We start from the raw sequence: 19,089 nt of genomic DNA, 5'->3' as shown, positions 1-19,089 counted from the left end.
ATTGCGTATTTATAGAATTTTATAATTAATTACTGAATGGAATAAAATTATTAACATAAGGCAGAACTGATTATACTGGAAGACAATTATTCAAGCACTTTAAAAGGTTTTGATAAATTTAAAAATAAATGAAATGAAGGAAATAATTTATAATAAGCTAATATATACTGACTTGATTTTTAAGAAAAACTATGAATAATTTTTAATTATGGAAGATATTTTTCTGTTAGATACATTTATTTTAAGATTATAAATTGGTATATAATCTTAATAGAGACACCTTTTTATTGTTTAATTGATACTATTATTATAATTTTCAATTACAAACTTACATTCTAACGTATTTTTATAATAGTCGGTAGTTACAAAATAATAGATTATAATTATATCTATCTATATAGTCATTTAAAGGAAAAACATTATTTATTCATAAATATTCAATTATACAATAACTTAACATTCCTTATTTTATTTTTATATGCTTGAATTTATATTTTTATTGCAAATAAAATTTTTTGGATATTTTCCTCTAATTTTTACAATATTTTTTTTTTATGATAAGAAAATAAATCTAAATTAACCAGATGCATTTGTAAGCTGAGCGTTTTTATCTACTTTTATTAATGTCCCTAAAATATAGTACCACTTTATTTTGCTATTAAAAAGAAAAAAGAATTTCAAAGCTCTTTTATTTTTTTCATTAAAAAATTGATAAAAAAAAGACCAAGATAGCTAGCTATTGATTTATTTATCTATCTATATCTAGATTAAATTGTCTATAAAAAATAAATATATAACCGAAATACAGATAAATGTAATATATTGGCAAAAATACTAAATTAATAATTTAGGATTTCTAATTTTTTAATACCAAAGAAATTAATTAAATTGTTAATCAAAATGAAGTTATTTTTTTAAAAAAAAATAATTTTAATATTTCATACAACATAAAACTGAAATATATTCAATATACTTAATATTTTATTTATTTAATATATTTTATCATCTCTTTTTGAGTAAGCTTACAGTCTCAAAACTTCCAGTTTGGGTGGGAGGGTTGGCTTTTTTGATAATTGATCCATGCTCTTCGCTGGAAATTAAAATAGAAAATTGCTTAACTTAATTAATATCACTAGAACTGCTTAAAGCATAGTCAAATCTTCCTCTCAAGTCGGTATAACCATCTCTGAAGAATTATACTGAATCATCTTTATATTTAGCAAAGCACTTAACATAAACCTATTTATAGAATAAATTATGCTTATTTTTTATTATAAATTTAAAAAAAAGTACTTTTTGTAAGGGGGCATTTTTTTCATCAAGAATTTTTACTTATCCATACTTTTCAATCATTTAGACCTTTAATGAAGAAGAGAAGTAAGAAAGAATTTAGGATCCAGATGTGGAAACAAGTTGAATGTAAAGATTTTTATTAGCATATTCAGCTGGAATGTCAATTACTTACTTTTCAAGGGTGCTCAACTTTTCGAAATTCAAGTTAATTGTGTGGTTGGGTTTAATGAAGGTAAATTCGTTTCTGTTTCCTCCTTCCATGAAAGGTTAAGTAGAAAATAGGACTTCAATATCAAGTTAATAAAGATTAATAGTAGCTCTTTCAGCATTTTAATAGTAAACTATTAACTTCTTCTCTTGAATTTCAAAGTTCATTGACTGTTCTTTTTAGGCATTCTTTAAATTCTTTTAAAATTAATTGTTATTAATTCATTAAAATTTTCTTAAGTTTAAAATTACCTTGCTAAGATCAGTGTTTTCTGCAACTTCAGACTCATCAAGTACTTCTCCATCATACTCAGTAAGCTAGTTTTGAATATTTACGAAGAGATTTCTCCAAGAAATAATAGGATATTCGAGATATGCTTAACTGATTTCTCTGGCTCTCTTGAAGTTAGGACCACCTGTGTAAATATCTAAGTAAGCAGCAAAGTAGTCATATTAAATCTTTGAGTTATTTGTTAAATCTGACTCTTTGATCTTTCCAAATACTTACAAAGCTTCATCTATACGCTCTTAAAGAATCAAGTAATAGCTCAAAATAAGATAATGGGCGCTCTTATTTTTAATAAAGGCATGAATAAATAAATAAAAATAATTTTTTTAATAATTTTATTTACAGTTGGCTGAGCTACATGAGCAAGATAGTTGACATAATCATTGTATGTTTACTTGAATTATACATTCAAGATCTTACTCTTATTTTAATTCATAAAGCTGTGAGTACGAGATGTAAGGAGGGGGTGATACTCGAAAACTTAAAATTTATCATAGCTGAGTAAGTCAGAATTGTGTGATTGGACATTTTAGTAGATTTGAATCATTCTGTTCTTTCTAAATTCTTGATTGTTGAGTAATTCTATAACACCCTATTCGTAGTTATGGAATAAACTATACTCCCAGACATTCCTGCTAAACACTCCCTATTCTCTTAAAATCTCTAAGAAACTCAAGAAGAAATGCTATTATTATAAGTTTTTATTACATTTTAAAAATCTAAATTTTGGTTAAATAAAATATCTAATTACCTTGTCGCTTTATATTATGTAGAGTATCTTGTTTATGTTAAAAGCTTATGTGTCATGCAAGTTTTGGGTTTTGGCAAACTAAAGTATGTCTTCTTTGGAGCCATTATTAAGGATATCAGAAAGATTTTCCATTTTTTTGATTTCATTGAATTGCTTGACAATTATTGGAGCAATTTCATTGGCTTGAGCAATAATAATTCCATTTCTGGAGGCGTTACTTCTGTAAATATTAAAAGTACCAGCCTTAGGGAAATAGAAGAAGAATTCAATGTTATTGTAAGTCTGATAAGAGTTAACAGTTATGTCTATACTTTTAGTATATTCGAAGCTATTTACTGGAATAGCTCCTTCAGGAATTTCAGTAAGTATTGAAAGATTCAAGTTAGCTATAGAGATGTTAGAGACGATAACCTTGCATCCATAAATCTTGTTAATCACAAATTCTTCTACTTCTTTTTCAATTTTGACTGTAGGATCATCCTTAAGAGTTGTGAATCTGTCATTAGGATCAAAGAAAGTTTAAATTATGCTAACATTAGCCTAGATTTAGATTAAAAAATAATTTTATTATAAAATTAAATTGAAAACTATTTTTTAATTTTTTTAATTAATTTTTTAAGAAATTTTATTTTAAATGATAAATAAAGAAATTCAATTTACTTTTGTTATATCGGATGATTAAACAATTTCTTTTGAGAAGTAAATGACATTCTTTTATGAAACTATTTGAATTTTCCTTCCTGGAAGAGAATTAAGGTCATAATTGTCTCTAGATGTATGAGCAATATCCATAAGAGATAGGACACTGATAGCCTCTACATGGTTATTAAAACCATAAATAAAATTCTCACTTACAAAATTTTCAATCCCGTTATTATTTACGATAAATCTTGCTAAATCACTCCAGAATTTGTTTACTTAAACTAAATTTTGATAATTATTTACTCTATTGTCTGAATAATATTGTCTTTCAATATATTCTTTAGTATTTTCTAACTTTTTATAACCTTCCTTAAACTCTTTCCTCTTTTCAATAAGTTACTCCTTCATTGAGCCTCCTCCGCCAAAGTAGTCATCAGCTTCTTCTGCTTCACATTAAAGATCCAACAAATCTGATTATTCTGCCATTTTTGATGATCTGAGAGACATTTTTTACATAGGTGCTGCTGCATAACAACGAGACTTTTGCGCCATAGATTTAAAGCTTGTACACTCCATTAATACTTGCTGAGCAACAACTATTTCATCTTTTGCTGTAGATTCTATGATAGTGAGGAATAATCTCTTTTACAAATCAATGTTTTTAGTTTATGTCTTTTATGTATTTTCAATCGATGAAGCTAAACATTCAGCTCTTTACTTTAAGTTATTTTTCACTAAGGTGATGATAAGAAGTACTTATTCAAGGGTATTTAACTCGCTGACCCTTTCAGTATTAGAGTATTTAAGCTATTCTTCTTTATTACCAAGAAGGAAATAGTCAATAAAAGACTTTTAAATTTTATTTTTTAAGAAAGGCTCTACCACTACTTTAAAGAAATTATTATCTTTGAAGTAAAGGAAAAGGTTTAATTCATGAGATGCGAATTCATTATACTTATCTAATTTCTATCTATCTGTAAAAGTTATCCATTCTTTCAAAAACTACCAAGTGCTATAACTCTTTCCGTTATATTCATCAGTTTTTCTTCCTGTTTTCATTAATTATTTTTAGATTTCAAAAATTTCAGGAATACTTCCAACAACTGCAGTTTGGCTATCAGCAGAAATCGACAAAGTTTAACTGGCATTCAATTTACCTGAGCTAAAGTTTTCAGTGTAAAACTATATAATTAAGATTTGTTTAATATTCTATAGAAATAATTTTATCAATTAAGAAATAAAAATTTTTACTTAATCTGGCTTCATAGAAGATACGTGTCTAAGATCTTATGTAGGAGTTTCAGATGATGTAGTGGGGAAAATGTCAGAAATTGCTAAGTTATTACTTGTTACAACTACTTGAATGCTAGAGTAATTCTTCCATTAAAAGCCTGGAATAATTACTGATCCATCTTGTTAGATTTAATGGTTTGAAGTCACAAAGCATGCATTCTTCAAGAAATTTAAAAAGGAATCTATTTCTCCCTTAACATGACATGCTCCTGGAGGGCAAACTTAAATATCAGCACAATACCTTTCACTACCAGAGCAATCATAATATCTCATATCTTTTTTTGATTTTTTGATTGATTCTTATTAAACTTCAGAAACATTCTAGAAATCTTAACCTATCTCTAAGTTTTCCTTTTCAAAAGATGTATCTCTATTAAATGTTCTCTTAAGTAAAACTTAAGGTTTTTCAAGAGTGTTTCCTATTCTTTTAAGTTCATTTTTTCTATTGTAGACATAACATATTTCATCACCAATTTTTTTATTGTTGAAGAAGCTTGCTGCTTATGATTGGATGCTTATAACAACTTCAGGCTTGTGAATTCTGTTATTTCTTAAACTTTATACAAAGTTATCTTAGTCATTTGATAAGTAATTAAAGGCGAAAACATGAACTCTAATCTTGTTTCTTTAAGCTTCACTAATACTTTCAGGTAAGTTTAGGTTAACTAAAATATCTGCTTCAGTTTCAGATTAAGGGACTAGAAGTGTTTCTTTGATTGAGATTAAATTTTCTCTAGATCTATCAACCTATATTGAAATAAATTGTTAATATAGTAAATTAATTTAATTCTAGTTACCTAGATGAATTTATTATCAGTTATTAAGAATGACTTATTATGAGTCCAATAACTACCTCTGTAAACATTAATAGTGATGTAGGATTATAGCTCCAAGATATGAAGGATGTAGACTCCTTGTTTTAAGTTAGATATTCTTAAGAAACCAGTTACTTATTTAACTTATTCAAAAAGATCTTCATATACAAATTCCTAAATGTCTTAATTCACAGAGTAGAATGTAATGTTTTCACGACTCAATTAAACATTACTAGGTATAGGAATTTCAACAGTTTCTTCTTCAGTAATAGTAATATTTGATGGTAATTCTGTCTTGTAATTTTGCATTATAACCCAATTTTAATGGATGTCAGGGAAGTTTTTAAAGTCTTTGACTTGGGCAGTAATGCTGTTGATGTTATCCAATTAACCAAGAATTGCTTTACCTTCAGCATCTGTTTGAAGCATGCTTGTGAAGTTTTGATAAATTTTTTTATGGAACAATTAAAATTCAATAGGTACTTTTTCTAAAGGCTATCCAGTTTTGTCAAGAGCATAAACAACATATCCATGAGAATGGGTATTCTTTAAGTACAAATTAAAGATCTAGTTTTGAGGTACTTGGTGCAATTCGAATGTAAGTTTATTATTGCTAACTAAGTTTTATTTAGTTCCATCCATTTTATTTATAACTCCTGTGCACTCTATTTCTATTGATTTGATAATGCTTTGAATAGGAATTTCTATTTAAATATCTTCTTTGTTGCTAAATTTGAAATCTTTAAACTCAATTGCTGTTGGAATATCCTAATGATTTTTTATATTTACTTTAATAAGTTAGTCTTCTATTATGTCCATATCAGCAGGTAAGCCGTTGACACTCAAAGTAGGGTGGATGATAACTTTAGATTTATTACCTTATAAGAAAGATTCCTAGTTATACATATAAGTACATTCGAAATTGTAATATTCAGTTAATACATCGAAGGATTCTATTTCTGAGAAGTCATTATGAGTTAATATTAATTAGTATGTTCTTTGAGTGCTTTCATATGGAATTATGATCTAACCATTTTCATCTGCGCTAAAGAATCTTCCATCCTTCAAAATACCAGTTTTACTTTCTTAAGTGGGTTTGCAGATATTTTATGACTCATCAACAATAGTGATCAAGTGTCCTGCAATTGTAGGAATTGACACAATATTTAAAAGTCCTAAGTAAGTAAATAAATAAAGTTAAATTAAAATATTTTAATTCGCAAAACAAAATACCTTTTTTAAAGACAGCTCTAGAAGATATTGAGTTACCAAAGAATTCAACGATGAAAATACCTCTTTCAGCTTTTTAAATAGGCTCCAAGTTAAATTCTCTCAAAACCAACTAGTTAGAAGATTCTTTATAAGTATACTCTGTAGTATGTAAAGGAATAAGTCCATCAAGGCTAATGGTATTATCAAATTAAGTCATCTTCTCCATATAATAATTTCCAGTTTTTATTTCAAAGATGTTCACTGTCAAGTTTTAAATGTTCTTTACCTCAACTTGCAATTTTACTTATTCATTACCCTTAACATATCTATTGTTGCTATCTAGGATATTAATCTATCTTGAGTTAACTAAGCTTTCTATTTCTGACTAGGAGTAAACTGAAGTTGATTTGGTAATATACTCTTACTAACCACTTAAAATTTTAGATTTGTAAAATGTCTTATTTAAGTAATACTATTCTAAAATAGAGTCGAAAGGTTTAATACTATCAGCAGTTCTATAAAAGAAAAGGAGATAATTTTCTACTGTGCTTAATAACTAGGTAGAATTAAGACTTGAGAATTAAAAGATTTAACTCCAATCTCTATTTGGCTACACAATATTTTATTAGTATCTTTCTCTTTAAGTATTTGTGAATTAGCTATTATAAGTAATTTAAAAATATTTAATAAGAAATTTATGATTCAAATTCATTACTTAATAATAATAGGAGGATTTGTGATAAATTCTAAGAATAATTCTTAGTTGTAATCCTTTAATTCTAAATTCAATAAAACTAGCTCCTAAACTAAAAGTCTTTGCAAGTACTAGAGTTTCCTAGGTAAGTTGCTTTTAACCCAGGTCAAGATAAGTGTGTATTACTTCTTCTTCTCTTATTTATCTTCTTATGTTAAAGAGAGGTTTTATTTATTTAAAAATTTACTGACATCCTATTTTATTTAATCATAAAAGTTAATATTGTGATAATCAAATATCATCTCTAAGATATAATCTAAATAAATAAATTAATCAATTTCACTAATAAAATTTTTAAAATGAATATCTATTTATCTGAATAGAAGATAAGCAAAGTAAATGTAGAATTTAATTAATTTATTTAAAAAATTATAAAATTTTTAATGAATATAATCAAGTACTCTAAAGAAAAGTTTCTTCATTAAGGCAAGTTGATATTCAAATGTTTCGAAAACTACGTCTTTCATTAAAGTACCAAATTCTTTGAGTTATGATAAACTCAATCTGTCATAGCCAGCTTACTGAAAGTCAAATACGAGCTTTCTCTTTTAGTAGTCATCATAAATAGCCTTGTATATTTTGGGGACATCTTTAACTTGATGGAGACAAGGGACATTAGAAACAAAAGCTTCAAGTATTTATGCATAATTCTTTTCATTTTTAGCTTCTGTAAGCAGTCTTTCCACATCTAGTTTGTAGAGAGCTTAAGGGACAATGTTACTTAGAATGTGCTGACTGGTGTAGGCTTAATTCAAATAATTTTGGAAGCTGATTAGTTTTTGATCAAGAGAAGTTTCAAGTTAAGTTCCTAACAATATATCTGATTAGTGGATTTCATTTCCTTATACTGAATTAGGCTTGATAGCACTAAATTTGATATTAAAGTAGTTTTTGAGATCCTTGAGGGCTTATTCTCTCTAAGCTGTGGTACTCTTTTAAGAGTCAAGGACTCTTAGGAGATTTAAGAAGTCTAAATTATGAAGAGAATAGTTTTCATGCTTACCTTGAGCATAGTTTGTTCTAAGTTTTGTCAAGATCTTGACATCTTCTTCTGTTAAAGTAGACTTAGTATTCAAAGAATGTAAGACTTAGAAGTATAGGTGTTCATATGAATCAGGAATAAGATTGCTTATGAAATCAGCTTTTGACTCACTTAACAAGTACTGTTCGTAGAGTTCTTCTTTAATTGACATCTGTTTGCTTTTTTATTATGCTTGCTTGTTTGTTTGTCTTTTTATTGCTAGAAAGATATTAATTGCTTTAATAATTTTTATAATCAATTAATTATATCATCAACCTAATCTTAAGGTATTTAAAGTACGTTTTTATGAATAAGATTTAATCTAAAGATCTTGTAAACTTTATAATTATTTAATTACTTAATTCAATTAGTAAATGATATCTTCCATAATTAATGAAATTTATTAATCTTTTGTTAATTTTCTTAGCTATTTAACATTCAAATATTGTAATATCCTTTTTAATTTATTTCTGATCAATAATCTTGTTTGTTTGCAAAAGTTGTAGGATCCAACTTTTTATAGACTACTCTTATTTATTTTCTATTTTTTCTATTTCCCCACCTTTAATTAATTAGTTATCTAATTTTTGTTATATCCAAATAAAATTTTGATTCAAGCTAAATCATTATCCTTCTTATCAGTACCAAGATCAGAAACCTTCTTTGTTATTTTTTGATTATATCTTTTTTATTGAATTCATCAATACTTCTCTCCTTCACTCACAAATACTCAAATTATTAATACACGTTAGATATTAATTTTTTTTGTTCAATTATTATTTAGCTTACAAATTTTTAATTGTAAGTAAATTCGTGGATGCGGTTTATTAAATTTCATGAATCTAGCTCCCATAGCAAATTTTAATCTAAGGTATGCAACATTTTACTAATAAAATATTTGTAAAAAGAAATAAAAAGCTACTTTAAATTTTATGAATAATTATTTATTTTTATTTTGTTTATTATTTATATATTCTACTTACTTTTAGTCTAAAAAATTTAGAATTCAATTACATTTAATTGTCAAATCTATTTTTTAATTCTTATATATATCAGATAAAATTAAATATTTTAAAAATCGAAGTAAGCTAAAAATAATATGTTCAATTCCAACAAAAACATGGATAAACCTAAAGCAAACAAGTCTATATGGTAGCAAACTAATAATTTGTCCTCTAAAATGGATGCTTAAAATTAAAATGGAGGCTCTTGTGGGATTATCTAGTAAACAAACTCTACACTTAATCTTGTTACAAAAAACAATTTAGATATTCCTTAGAAGTATGAATAAATAGACCTAAAGGATATAGGTAAAATATAATTACAAAGGACAGCTGAAGATGATGAGTTTAGTCAAATTTTAAAATGTGGAAAATAAAATAAGGTAGACATTTTCTAAGGAAGTAAAGAACTTTTTAAAAATCGAACTTGGAATTTGAATAGCAATAATTCAATATATCCTCATCAAAAAATTTCGAATGATAAAAATACATGCAATTTAGATGAATAGAATCCCTTTTTGACTGTAAGGAATATTAATCTTAATCAAAATACTTATAATTTAGATCATAGACTTCATTAAAATTATGTAAAAGAATAGAGTAGCGATTAACAAAATACTGATTATATAAAAACTATAGATAGAAGCATTGATCCATTTTTTTCATCAGCTTAATATCTAGCTTAGCTTAACCAAAATATTGAAAATGGACAAATGAAATTTGAAAAATCTTTAAAAAGTAGTGCAAAAAAGACAGATTTTACTGTGTTATAATTTAGTAGCAAATTTAGCACAGCTCAGAATCATTCTCCTGAATTTGGAAATACTGAACTTTCTTTTAAAAATAAAAAAAATAATGATTAGTTAAAAAGGAATTTAGCCTTACAAGATTTTGACATTAATAAATTAACTTTAGAGCAATTTAGTGCTTACTAATTTTCAAGAAACCCTTTTTTATCTAAAGATTCTATCAACTTTGAACAAAGCTCATTAATAAAAAAAGCAATTCCAATAGAAAAATGCTTAAGTTATAAATTTCTGTGTGAACCTTGTTTTGAATTAGCAAACAATTTGTCTTAAGATTCCATTTAGAGTGTTTAAAATGAATAGACCATTAAAAGTAAAAGCAAATATCATAAAATATAAAAATCAGTTAACTAAATCGCTGATTGTTAGACAACAGAAAAAAAACTAATTTATGAGAGTGACTAAAACGATGAAGAATAAAACTATTATTAAAAAATTTAATCTATAAGATCCAAGTTAAGCTGCTTTTGCTAAAATGGTATGGTTGGAGAAGAAGAATTTTTCAAAAAACTAGAAGAAATTCACTTGAGTAAAATTGTAAAACGAACTGATATTAGTAACTACTACAGATTCCTTGTTTGGAGATTATCTTTTAAACAAAAGCTTTCTATAGAGTCTCTGTACTATCATCTTGAGAAAAGAATATACATGTAGAAAAAATTAAACTTTTAACCTTTTCTTGAGAAATATTTATCTTTTTTGGAGATTCAAAACAAGTAGAAATAAACTGATTAAATTGCAAATAATAAAATTCAACAGGAATATGCCTAAATTCAAGATAATTTAAAATTAAATTCAATAGAAATCAAATAGTTTTATAATTACCCCAACCAAATAATCTTACTTATAGGAGAAATCCTAGAAACAAGTAGACATTATGTAATAGAGTTTACTGATGCTTGGTCTTCACTATATTTTATAATCAATAAATCTCTTAATATTAAAGAGCAACCTTATCACCATAAAAGCTTAAGCCTAAGCAGCTAGGATGAATAAAAAGGAAAAAATATAGGATATAAGAAAAATACTCTGAAAATGACTAATTAATAGCTTTTTGAAGATTTAATCTAAAGAAAAAAAATAAAACCACAAACAAAAGTTAGGATATCTAATTTATAATTTCTCTTTTAGTAAAAAATAAAAATATAATAAGATTGCGGAGAAATAAGGGAATTCGATCATTTAATTTAAATACCTTTTAACTCATTTTAAAAAGAGAAAAATAAATAAACTAAATTAGGGTATTTTAATAAGCCTTTTTTAAGATCGCTCTCATCAATTAAGCCAAAGGGAGAACAGATTTCTACATTAGATTTAGTGATACTTAAAAAATATCCTCTGCTTGTTTAATATCACTTAAAATAGCAAAAAAAAACTATTAATTTTTGTGAAGCAGTTAATAGCTCAGTTATTAATAAAGCTAATTCCAACGACTTTTTTTATGCTAAATACTTAGTGTGTGATTCTTTATTCATTTATGATTAATCTTAACCTATTTCCAATTAACCTTAAACTGAGCTGATAATCTAATTTGCTGATTCTAATTCATACTCAGAAATGAGAGAAGGGACTAGAATTAGAGTTAGAAATGCATATTGTACTTTTTATGACATTTAAAATCATTATCTTAGCGGATATACAATAACATTGAAAGCTGAATATAAAAATGTTATGCATTAAGAGCGCTTCTTGACTAAGTAAGATTTTTCACGAAGCAAATAATTTTATTAATCTGCAGTAAAAGCATTCGCTTAAAGCAAAACCATTGAAGACTATTCTAAATTCTGTAATTTAAACTATTTAGAAACCTTAGATTTTGACTTATCTATTTCCTATAGGAGCTATTCTTAAAATAATAACAGTATAATAGGAGAAATTAGTTACTATGGATAACCATGTGAATGCGAAATAATTACACATAATTCATTTTTTAAAACAAAACTGTTAAGCTTCGAAAAATACTAAACTCTAAGATTATTAAATGTTCATTTGAAATGTTATGAAGTAAACAAAAAGAAATTTATATTTAAAACATCTTACAATACATTTATTCAATGTTGATAAAGTAAATTATAAAATATTAGATTTGATATGAGTATAAAAATTCATTGGTATATATTAAATATTTGTTTGATTTTTAATTTAGTAAATAATTTATTTTTTTTCTTTTTTCTTCAATAATTCTTAATTTTCCCCACTTAACTCTTTTAATTTATTTAAATTTCATTAGTATATGAAGCAAATTTATATTTAAAAATATGATAATAATTTTTAATTAAAAACAATTAGTGAAATTTATCTAAAAAAAAAAAATCAAATAAATAAAACACTTTTATTAATAGGTAAAATGAAATTTCTTTTCAAAGTCCTTCTCAATCAATTTTAAGGTAAAATATTAATAATTTAAAAGTATTTAAACTAATTTTTAATTTTTGCTTTCTATTATCAATTTTTAAACGGAATTAATTAATTCATTATCATCATATTTAATATAAAATTTTTAAATTGAATTAATTAATTCTCTCATAATTTATTTATTAAAATTTTTGATTATTTTAAAAAATTTAGAATTATAAAATAAGTAAACCAAATATTTTTTATAATTTTTTAATTTTAATTTTTTATTCCTATAACAAGTCAATTTTAAAAAAATATTTTAACAATTAATAATTTTGAATAATTAAATTTTAAGTAACCAAATTAATTAGCCTTGTGATGTCAAGATAAAATATTTTCATAAAAGTCAAAATTTTATGACTCAATCTGACCCCTAATATAATGTCTTTTTTTAAAGAAATTTTGGTCCTTATAGTTCTTAAGTAAATATAATTTTTATTATATTTTCAATAAATAATTAATAAATACTAAAGAAAAATATTCAGTTTTAATTAATTAAAAAGCAATTATATTTTTTTCTTATCTTATTCAATAATAAAAATCAGCTTTAATAAAGAAATGAAAAAATTTTTAAAGATTAAGTTGTATAATACCTTTTAGTAAATAAAAAAATAAAATAAACTAATAGTAATAAATGTTAAGTAATATTAAAATATTTAAAAACATTATAAATTAATTAAAAATACATATGATCGACTCAATATTTTATTAATTATGAGCTTAAAATTGGAATTATATATTTATCACAAATGACTGGATACATTTCTTTAAATTTAAAGTATTCAATGAATGTAGGAGGCATCTATATCTTATCTGATCTAGGCTTCCAACTGACTTTAAAGAATAATTATCCATTGTGATATATATGAGATATAATCCTTTCAGGATCATCAAATTTTAAAGATCCTATGTTTGGAAAAAGAATCATATTGTTTTTCAAGCTGTTTAGCTTTTAATCAAAAACTTAATTTTTCTTCTCTTGTTATTCATATTTTTTCTTGATTCTTGGATCTTTTATATTCTCAATATTCTGAATAACTGTTTATTGGGTTACTTATACTGAGACTGGAGGTTATGGAATTTGAGAAATATTATTTAACTTTGAGTTCAAATTTTATTCTTCTTAATTATTTTTGATACTATTTTACTTTTAATTCAAAGCTTAATCTTCTAAAATTTTTTTATTATTTTGCAATTAGTTATCCTAACTACTAACTTAATTTTTTAGATTAATTTAAGGTAAAATTTGAGTTTAAACTTAAGGAGGATTTTAAGATTAGACAGAATCTTATTTTTATAAAACATTAACAATTGGATTTTTTTCAGTGTTTTATTTTATAGCATTAGCATTTACTGAATCTTATTTTTATAATGCACTCACGCTAGAGCTTTTATCAATTTTTTATTATACAGTATTTTTTACTGAATTTTGTTATTACCTTTTTGGATAAAATAAAAAATTATTTAAAAGAAAAAATAATAAGAAATTTACATTTCTTAAATTTATTGCTTCTTTGGATTTATTTCTTCATCCATTTCGCTATCAGTACAGTCACTACTTGAATCTTCATCACTTTCATAGATAGTCCTACATCCAAAAGGATTTTCTGGTTTCACAGTTTTTATTTTTTTGTCTTACTGAATATTTTACTTTTTTGTCTGTGATTATGAATTGTTGCTTATTGACTGAGCTACAGGATTAGAAGACTTAGCTTAAGGTGGATTTACATTATTATTCTAAACTACTGTATTCGCTGCTTTCGGTTGAGAAGGTATATCTTTATTTTATGGCATATTTGGCTACAAAGCAGGAACTAGAGAAATAGTTTATGGTACAGTATTTTTATTAGCTATTTGAGGTAAAGGTGTTGCACTTTTAGCTATTGATTATTGTGTCATACTTGAAACAGATTGCTAAGGTGTTTAAATATCTCCAATAGGCGAAAATAAAGAACATAAGACGACTGATTAAGGTATTTAGCTTGCTAAAAAAGTTTTAGGTTCAAAATTATTTGTTTTAAAAGAAATTTGATTATTTATTTAAGGCTAAGGTTAAATATCTGTTATTTAAGGATTTACAAGCTTAGGCGCAGAATCATTAGCAAATGTTAAGCTAGGTTGAGTAGGTTAAACAGGTATCTCTTTATTTTGTTCTGTAATTCATATAAAGTAGATATTTAATTTCAAATAAATGCGTAAAAATAAAAAAAGTTTCATATTGTTAATTTCAAAAAAAATTTTTGGTGTAATAAAGAGAACTTAATGAAAAAAACTAAATTTTATTATTTGAGATTAATCTTTTTTTTTTAAATATTAAAATTAATGAATTTAAAAATAAATCATAAATAAATTTAAATAATAATAAATTAATTTTATTGTAAATATTTTTTGTAAAAAAAATGATAAATAAAGTAAAATATTTTTTTTTTAATGAGTAAGTACCTTTAATTTAAATATTTTAATTTTGAGGAATTAAAACCTGTTGCTTTTGCTGCTCAGATTGTGGTTATGAAACTTTTGTTTATTAATCAAAGCCTATGAATAAATAAAATACTAAGCAATATATTTAAAAAGATGATAATTTATACCTTTATTCTACTCATTTTCTACTTTTTTAGTGTCTTTTTTTATCTATTTTTAAGTATAAATGATAATTATGAAGATCAATTTAATTTATTTTTATTACTGATTAGTCCTCTGAATCTAATTAGCTAGTTTACATCTTAAAATTTACTTTGTTAAGTAACCTTTGATCAGTATGATCTATAGAGGATTAAGAACTTATTGCTTATTTTTTAAAAAAATCATCATCTTTTGAAAGAGATGATCTTGAGCTAATGTTTGATTTCCTTTAGTCTATTGAACTACTTCTACTTTAGCTGTAAGATGATTTGCTAAATTTCCTATTTTTATTCTTTCTTTCTGAAGATGAAGAAGAGGATGATGGTGAGCGGGAATAGTTAGATGAAGATGAATAGCTTTAGCTTTTTGAAGAAGAAAGTGATTAAAATTTAGGATTTTACTGATTTCTTTGATATTTATTTTTGTTTTAATTTCTATTAATTTTATATTTTAAATTGTTATTCTAAACTAACTATTATAAATAAGTTTACTTTTTGTATTTTCTAGAAGAGGAGCTGTGACTTCTACTTCTGCTACCACCACTGCTGCTATTGTTACTACTACTACTGCTGCTACTTCTACTTCTACTACTGCTGCTACTGCTGCTGCTACTACTTCTTTTTCTACTTCTTTTAATTCTTTTTTATTATTTCTAATGCTTTTCTATATAATTAATAAATTTAAATTATAAAATCAAAATATAAATTCTTACCTTCCTCTTTATTTTTCTTGAATCTGTCTTTTTTATTATTTGCTTTAAAAAGAAAAATAAATCTATTAATATTATGATATAATTTATTAATTAATATAACCTGTATCTTAATTTGAAGTAATTGAGCTGATTGATGAATTTTCTTATTTCTTATTTTTATTATCATTCTATATTTTAAATAATAAAAGTACAATTAATTAATTAAATCTTAATTTAAATTATAAAAAATTAGTGCTGACCATGATTTTTTAAGAATCTGGAGTTATATTTGAGAGTTTATCATTAGATTTATCTTTACAAGGGGTAGCACTTAAACTATCACTTAAGTGGCTATCTGTCCTTGTAGAGTCTTTTGAGTGTGTTTTTTATTTGAGCTCAATTTGACTCAGATTTTTTGTTTAGACTAAATTCATTTCTAAGTCTTATTTTTTTTCTGGCTATACATTAAAATTTATTATTTTTTATGCACTCTCTATTGAAATTGAGCTACTCAATGAATCACTTTCAAATACATTTTTATTTCTTTTTATTTCGTAACTCATTTCTTATTATTTTTCATTACTTATTCCTTCAAAGCATATTTAAATGGGTGTTTCTTCTTAAATTAATTCTTTTTCTGAATCTATTACTTTATTTTATGCTTTATCACTTTCGGAATCATTCTTACTTGAATTGGGAGTATCTTTCTTATTAAGAGTATCATTTTAGAATAAAATCTTTTTTTAATCTTCATCTAAATCATCTTCTACAAGTATTTACTGCTCTGATTCATCTGTTTAATAGTTTCTGGAAATTATATCATCACTTGGTTTCCTCCTATAACTTCTTTCAGATAATGAATTTGATAGATCATCTGAATAATAGTTATGTTTAGATTTTTAAGGTGAGTCTATCTCTTAATTTTAAGGTGATTATGTTACTTAAATTTCAGCTAAATCGGTTTCTTAAATTAATGGTGATTTTCTTTCTTAAATAAAAGAGGATTTTTCTGTTTATTAAATTTAAGGCGATTCTCTTTCTTAAATTTATATGGATTCTTTTTGTTAGATTTAGCTTATTTAATTTTCTTAATTTTCAATTGATTTATTAATTGAAATTTATAAATTTTCTAAAATTTAAAGAGATACTTATCCTTAAATTTATAAAGGAAATTCGTTTTAGATTAAAGATTATTATTTTTCTTATTAAATTAAACATGGAATGGCTAATTATTCTCCTTAATTTTAAATCGATTCTTTCTCTTTAAAACCAGTAACTCCTTTTTCTTAAATTTAAGTAGACTCTTCTTGATTAATTAAACTTGATGCCTGCTGACTTAATGATATTACTTATTCTTAAATCTAAATAGATCCTTATCCTTAAATTAAATTTTTATGCTATTCTTATGGATTTGAATGAGTTTTTTAAGGAATTTATTTAATATTTAACAAATTTTCAGGATTTAATTATTCTTATATGCTTTCTTTTTACTACTTATACTCCTTTGCTGTGTCAATAGGATTTAAAACTTCATTTTATTAAATTTAAACATCATTTTTTGATTGAGATAAAGTGTTTTGGCTAATATATGGAGCAAATTATAATTTATGTCTGAATAAATTTTTGTCTATTGATTTTACATTTTATATGATATCACTAAAGCCTAAGAAATATTATTATTGATTTTCTATGAGATTTGCTTCATTGTAAATGTTTTCATAGAGTTTTAATTCTTCTTGCTTTTTAAGATTTTATACAATTTTAATATCTAAACCTTTATAAAGTTCTAATTCTTTGTGTATTTCAAATATTCTTAAACCTTCTTTTAATTTGCTTTTTTGCTTGATATTACTTTCTAAATCATCTTCACTATTATCATCATCACTATCATATTCTGAGTCAGTTAAATCTTCTCGATGCATATCTTTCTTATATAATTCTAATTCGTCTTTTAACTGTAAAAATAAACTTTAATTTTCATTATTCAACTTTTTTAGTTTAGGGTTGATAGCATCAGGCTATTAGTTTTGAGTTTCGAATTCAGGAGTTTCAATCAACTTTTAAAGTCTTTAACCTGTATTAACCTATCTTACGGAATTATCTTATTAACTAAAGTTCTAAACTATATTTTTTAAGTTTTAATTTTATGGAATAGTAGGTATCAGAAGCGAAGAGCGAATTGAGCTACTCTAAACATTTTTTTCTTTATCATAGTTATTTTCTACATTTGTTAGCTTACTTAAAAGACTTAAAGAGCTCTATTAGAGAGTTTAAGGAACAAAATTTGGATAGAGCAAATTAGACATACTTTTAAATTAATTTTCTGGAATAACATTTTTACTTGGCAAAACTTTACTATTATTTGTTCTGACATCATTACTAGAGTTACTAATATTGCTAACAGTATTATTATTGCTTTTTTAGTTATCTACAACTTTTTAATTACTTTATATTTTGATATCTTGGGTGCTAAAAGATACAGCTTACTTTTCCTATCTATTCTTTTGAGTATCAAAACTCTAATTAGGTTCTAAAAAATCGCGAATGAGGCTAGTACTTACTTTATTATTTTTTCTACTCTTCTAACTATTGGATTCATTTGATTTAGATTGCGAAGTAATGATCTCATCTATCGATGAATCATTGTTTTCAGATTTTACCTTTTTATTCTTTCTAGAAATTTATTAAATTTATTCTTCCTCTTCTTCTAAGGATTCTTCATCAGATTCTAAAATCTATTTATTACCTTGTATTTTGCCTAAAACTTTCCTTTTCTTATTTAGTTAAATTTAGGTATTTGGCTCTTGAATTTAAGATTTCTTTTTTTGCTAAGATGAAGACGATTATGAAGAGAATGAGTTATTTTTCAATGAGTCCTCATATTATTTTACCATTTTCAAAATATTTTAAAGGTTTTCAAGAGGCTCCCAAGTATTTTAGTTCTCTGGATATCCTAACCATTTGATTTAATACAATCTATTCTTACCATTTCCTTTATGGCCTCTAATTGCCTCTACCTCATATAAAGGCTCACTTTGTTAATTATAATTTTCATTCTCGCTTTCGTCTTCGCTTACAGTTATAGATTCTTTTGTGTTAGAAAGCTTTTTCAGAACTTTTTTTTATTTGTTCTTTTATACCTAAATTTTTTTGTTGCTACTCATTTTTTTATAAAAAAACTTTTTTTTATATTTATTATTTTACAAAATTTCTTATCAAAAGTTTACTTGTTGCTACTTTTTAAAGATTTAGCTTATTGCTATCTTTATCAATTATCAAATAATTTAAAAAGAAG

At 24.5% G+C, this 19,089-nt stretch overlaps 3 protein-coding genes across 3 annotated transcripts; 1 reads left to right on the top strand and 2 right to left on the bottom strand. All coding sequences in view use genetic code 6, as the record gives it.

Moving 5' to 3' along the window:
- Positions 1–1,002: 1,002 nt before the first annotated feature.
- On the bottom strand, positions 1,003–8,449 carry TTHERM_00565630 (hypothetical protein; the record flags this gene model as incomplete). The annotated part of the gene is made up of 11 exons (XM_001022063.2): positions 1,003–1,239; positions 1,294–1,698; positions 1,753–2,070; positions 2,133–2,474; positions 2,541–3,080; positions 3,201–4,364; positions 4,434–5,222; positions 5,273–6,465; positions 6,524–7,161; positions 7,218–7,450; positions 7,658–8,449. The coding sequence occupies 11 exons, from the start codon at positions 8,447–8,449 to the stop codon at positions 1,003–1,005; spliced, it is 6,651 nt and encodes a 2,216-aa protein (XP_001022063.2).
- Positions 8,450–9,376: 927 nt separating this feature from the next.
- Positions 9,377–12,145, top strand: TTHERM_00565620 (hypothetical protein; the record flags this gene model as incomplete). The annotated part of the gene is made up of 1 exon (XM_001022062.2): positions 9,377–12,145. The coding sequence occupies one exon, from the start codon at positions 9,377–9,379 to the stop codon at positions 12,143–12,145; it is 2,769 nt and encodes a 922-aa protein (XP_001022062.2).
- A 1,033-nt stretch (positions 12,146–13,178) lies between these two features.
- TTHERM_00565610 (chromodomain protein) lies at positions 13,179–18,958 on the bottom strand (the record flags this gene model as incomplete). The annotated part of the gene is made up of 9 exons (XM_001022061.3): positions 13,179–13,920; positions 13,974–14,634; positions 14,924–15,016; positions 15,070–15,112; positions 15,168–15,537; positions 15,595–15,766; positions 15,816–15,857; positions 15,916–15,982; positions 16,055–18,958. The coding sequence occupies 9 exons, from the start codon at positions 18,956–18,958 to the stop codon at positions 13,179–13,181; spliced, it is 5,094 nt and encodes a 1,697-aa protein (XP_001022061.2).
- Between the last annotated feature and the right edge of the window lie 131 nt (positions 18,959–19,089).

This window comes from Tetrahymena thermophila (genome assembly GCF_000189635.1).
Source record: "Tetrahymena thermophila SB210 genomic scaffold scf_8254495, whole genome shotgun sequence".
NCBI classification, from domain to species: Eukaryota; Ciliophora; class Oligohymenophorea; order Hymenostomatida; family Tetrahymenidae; genus Tetrahymena; species Tetrahymena thermophila.
This window is presented reverse-complemented; position numbering and strand designations above follow the sequence as displayed.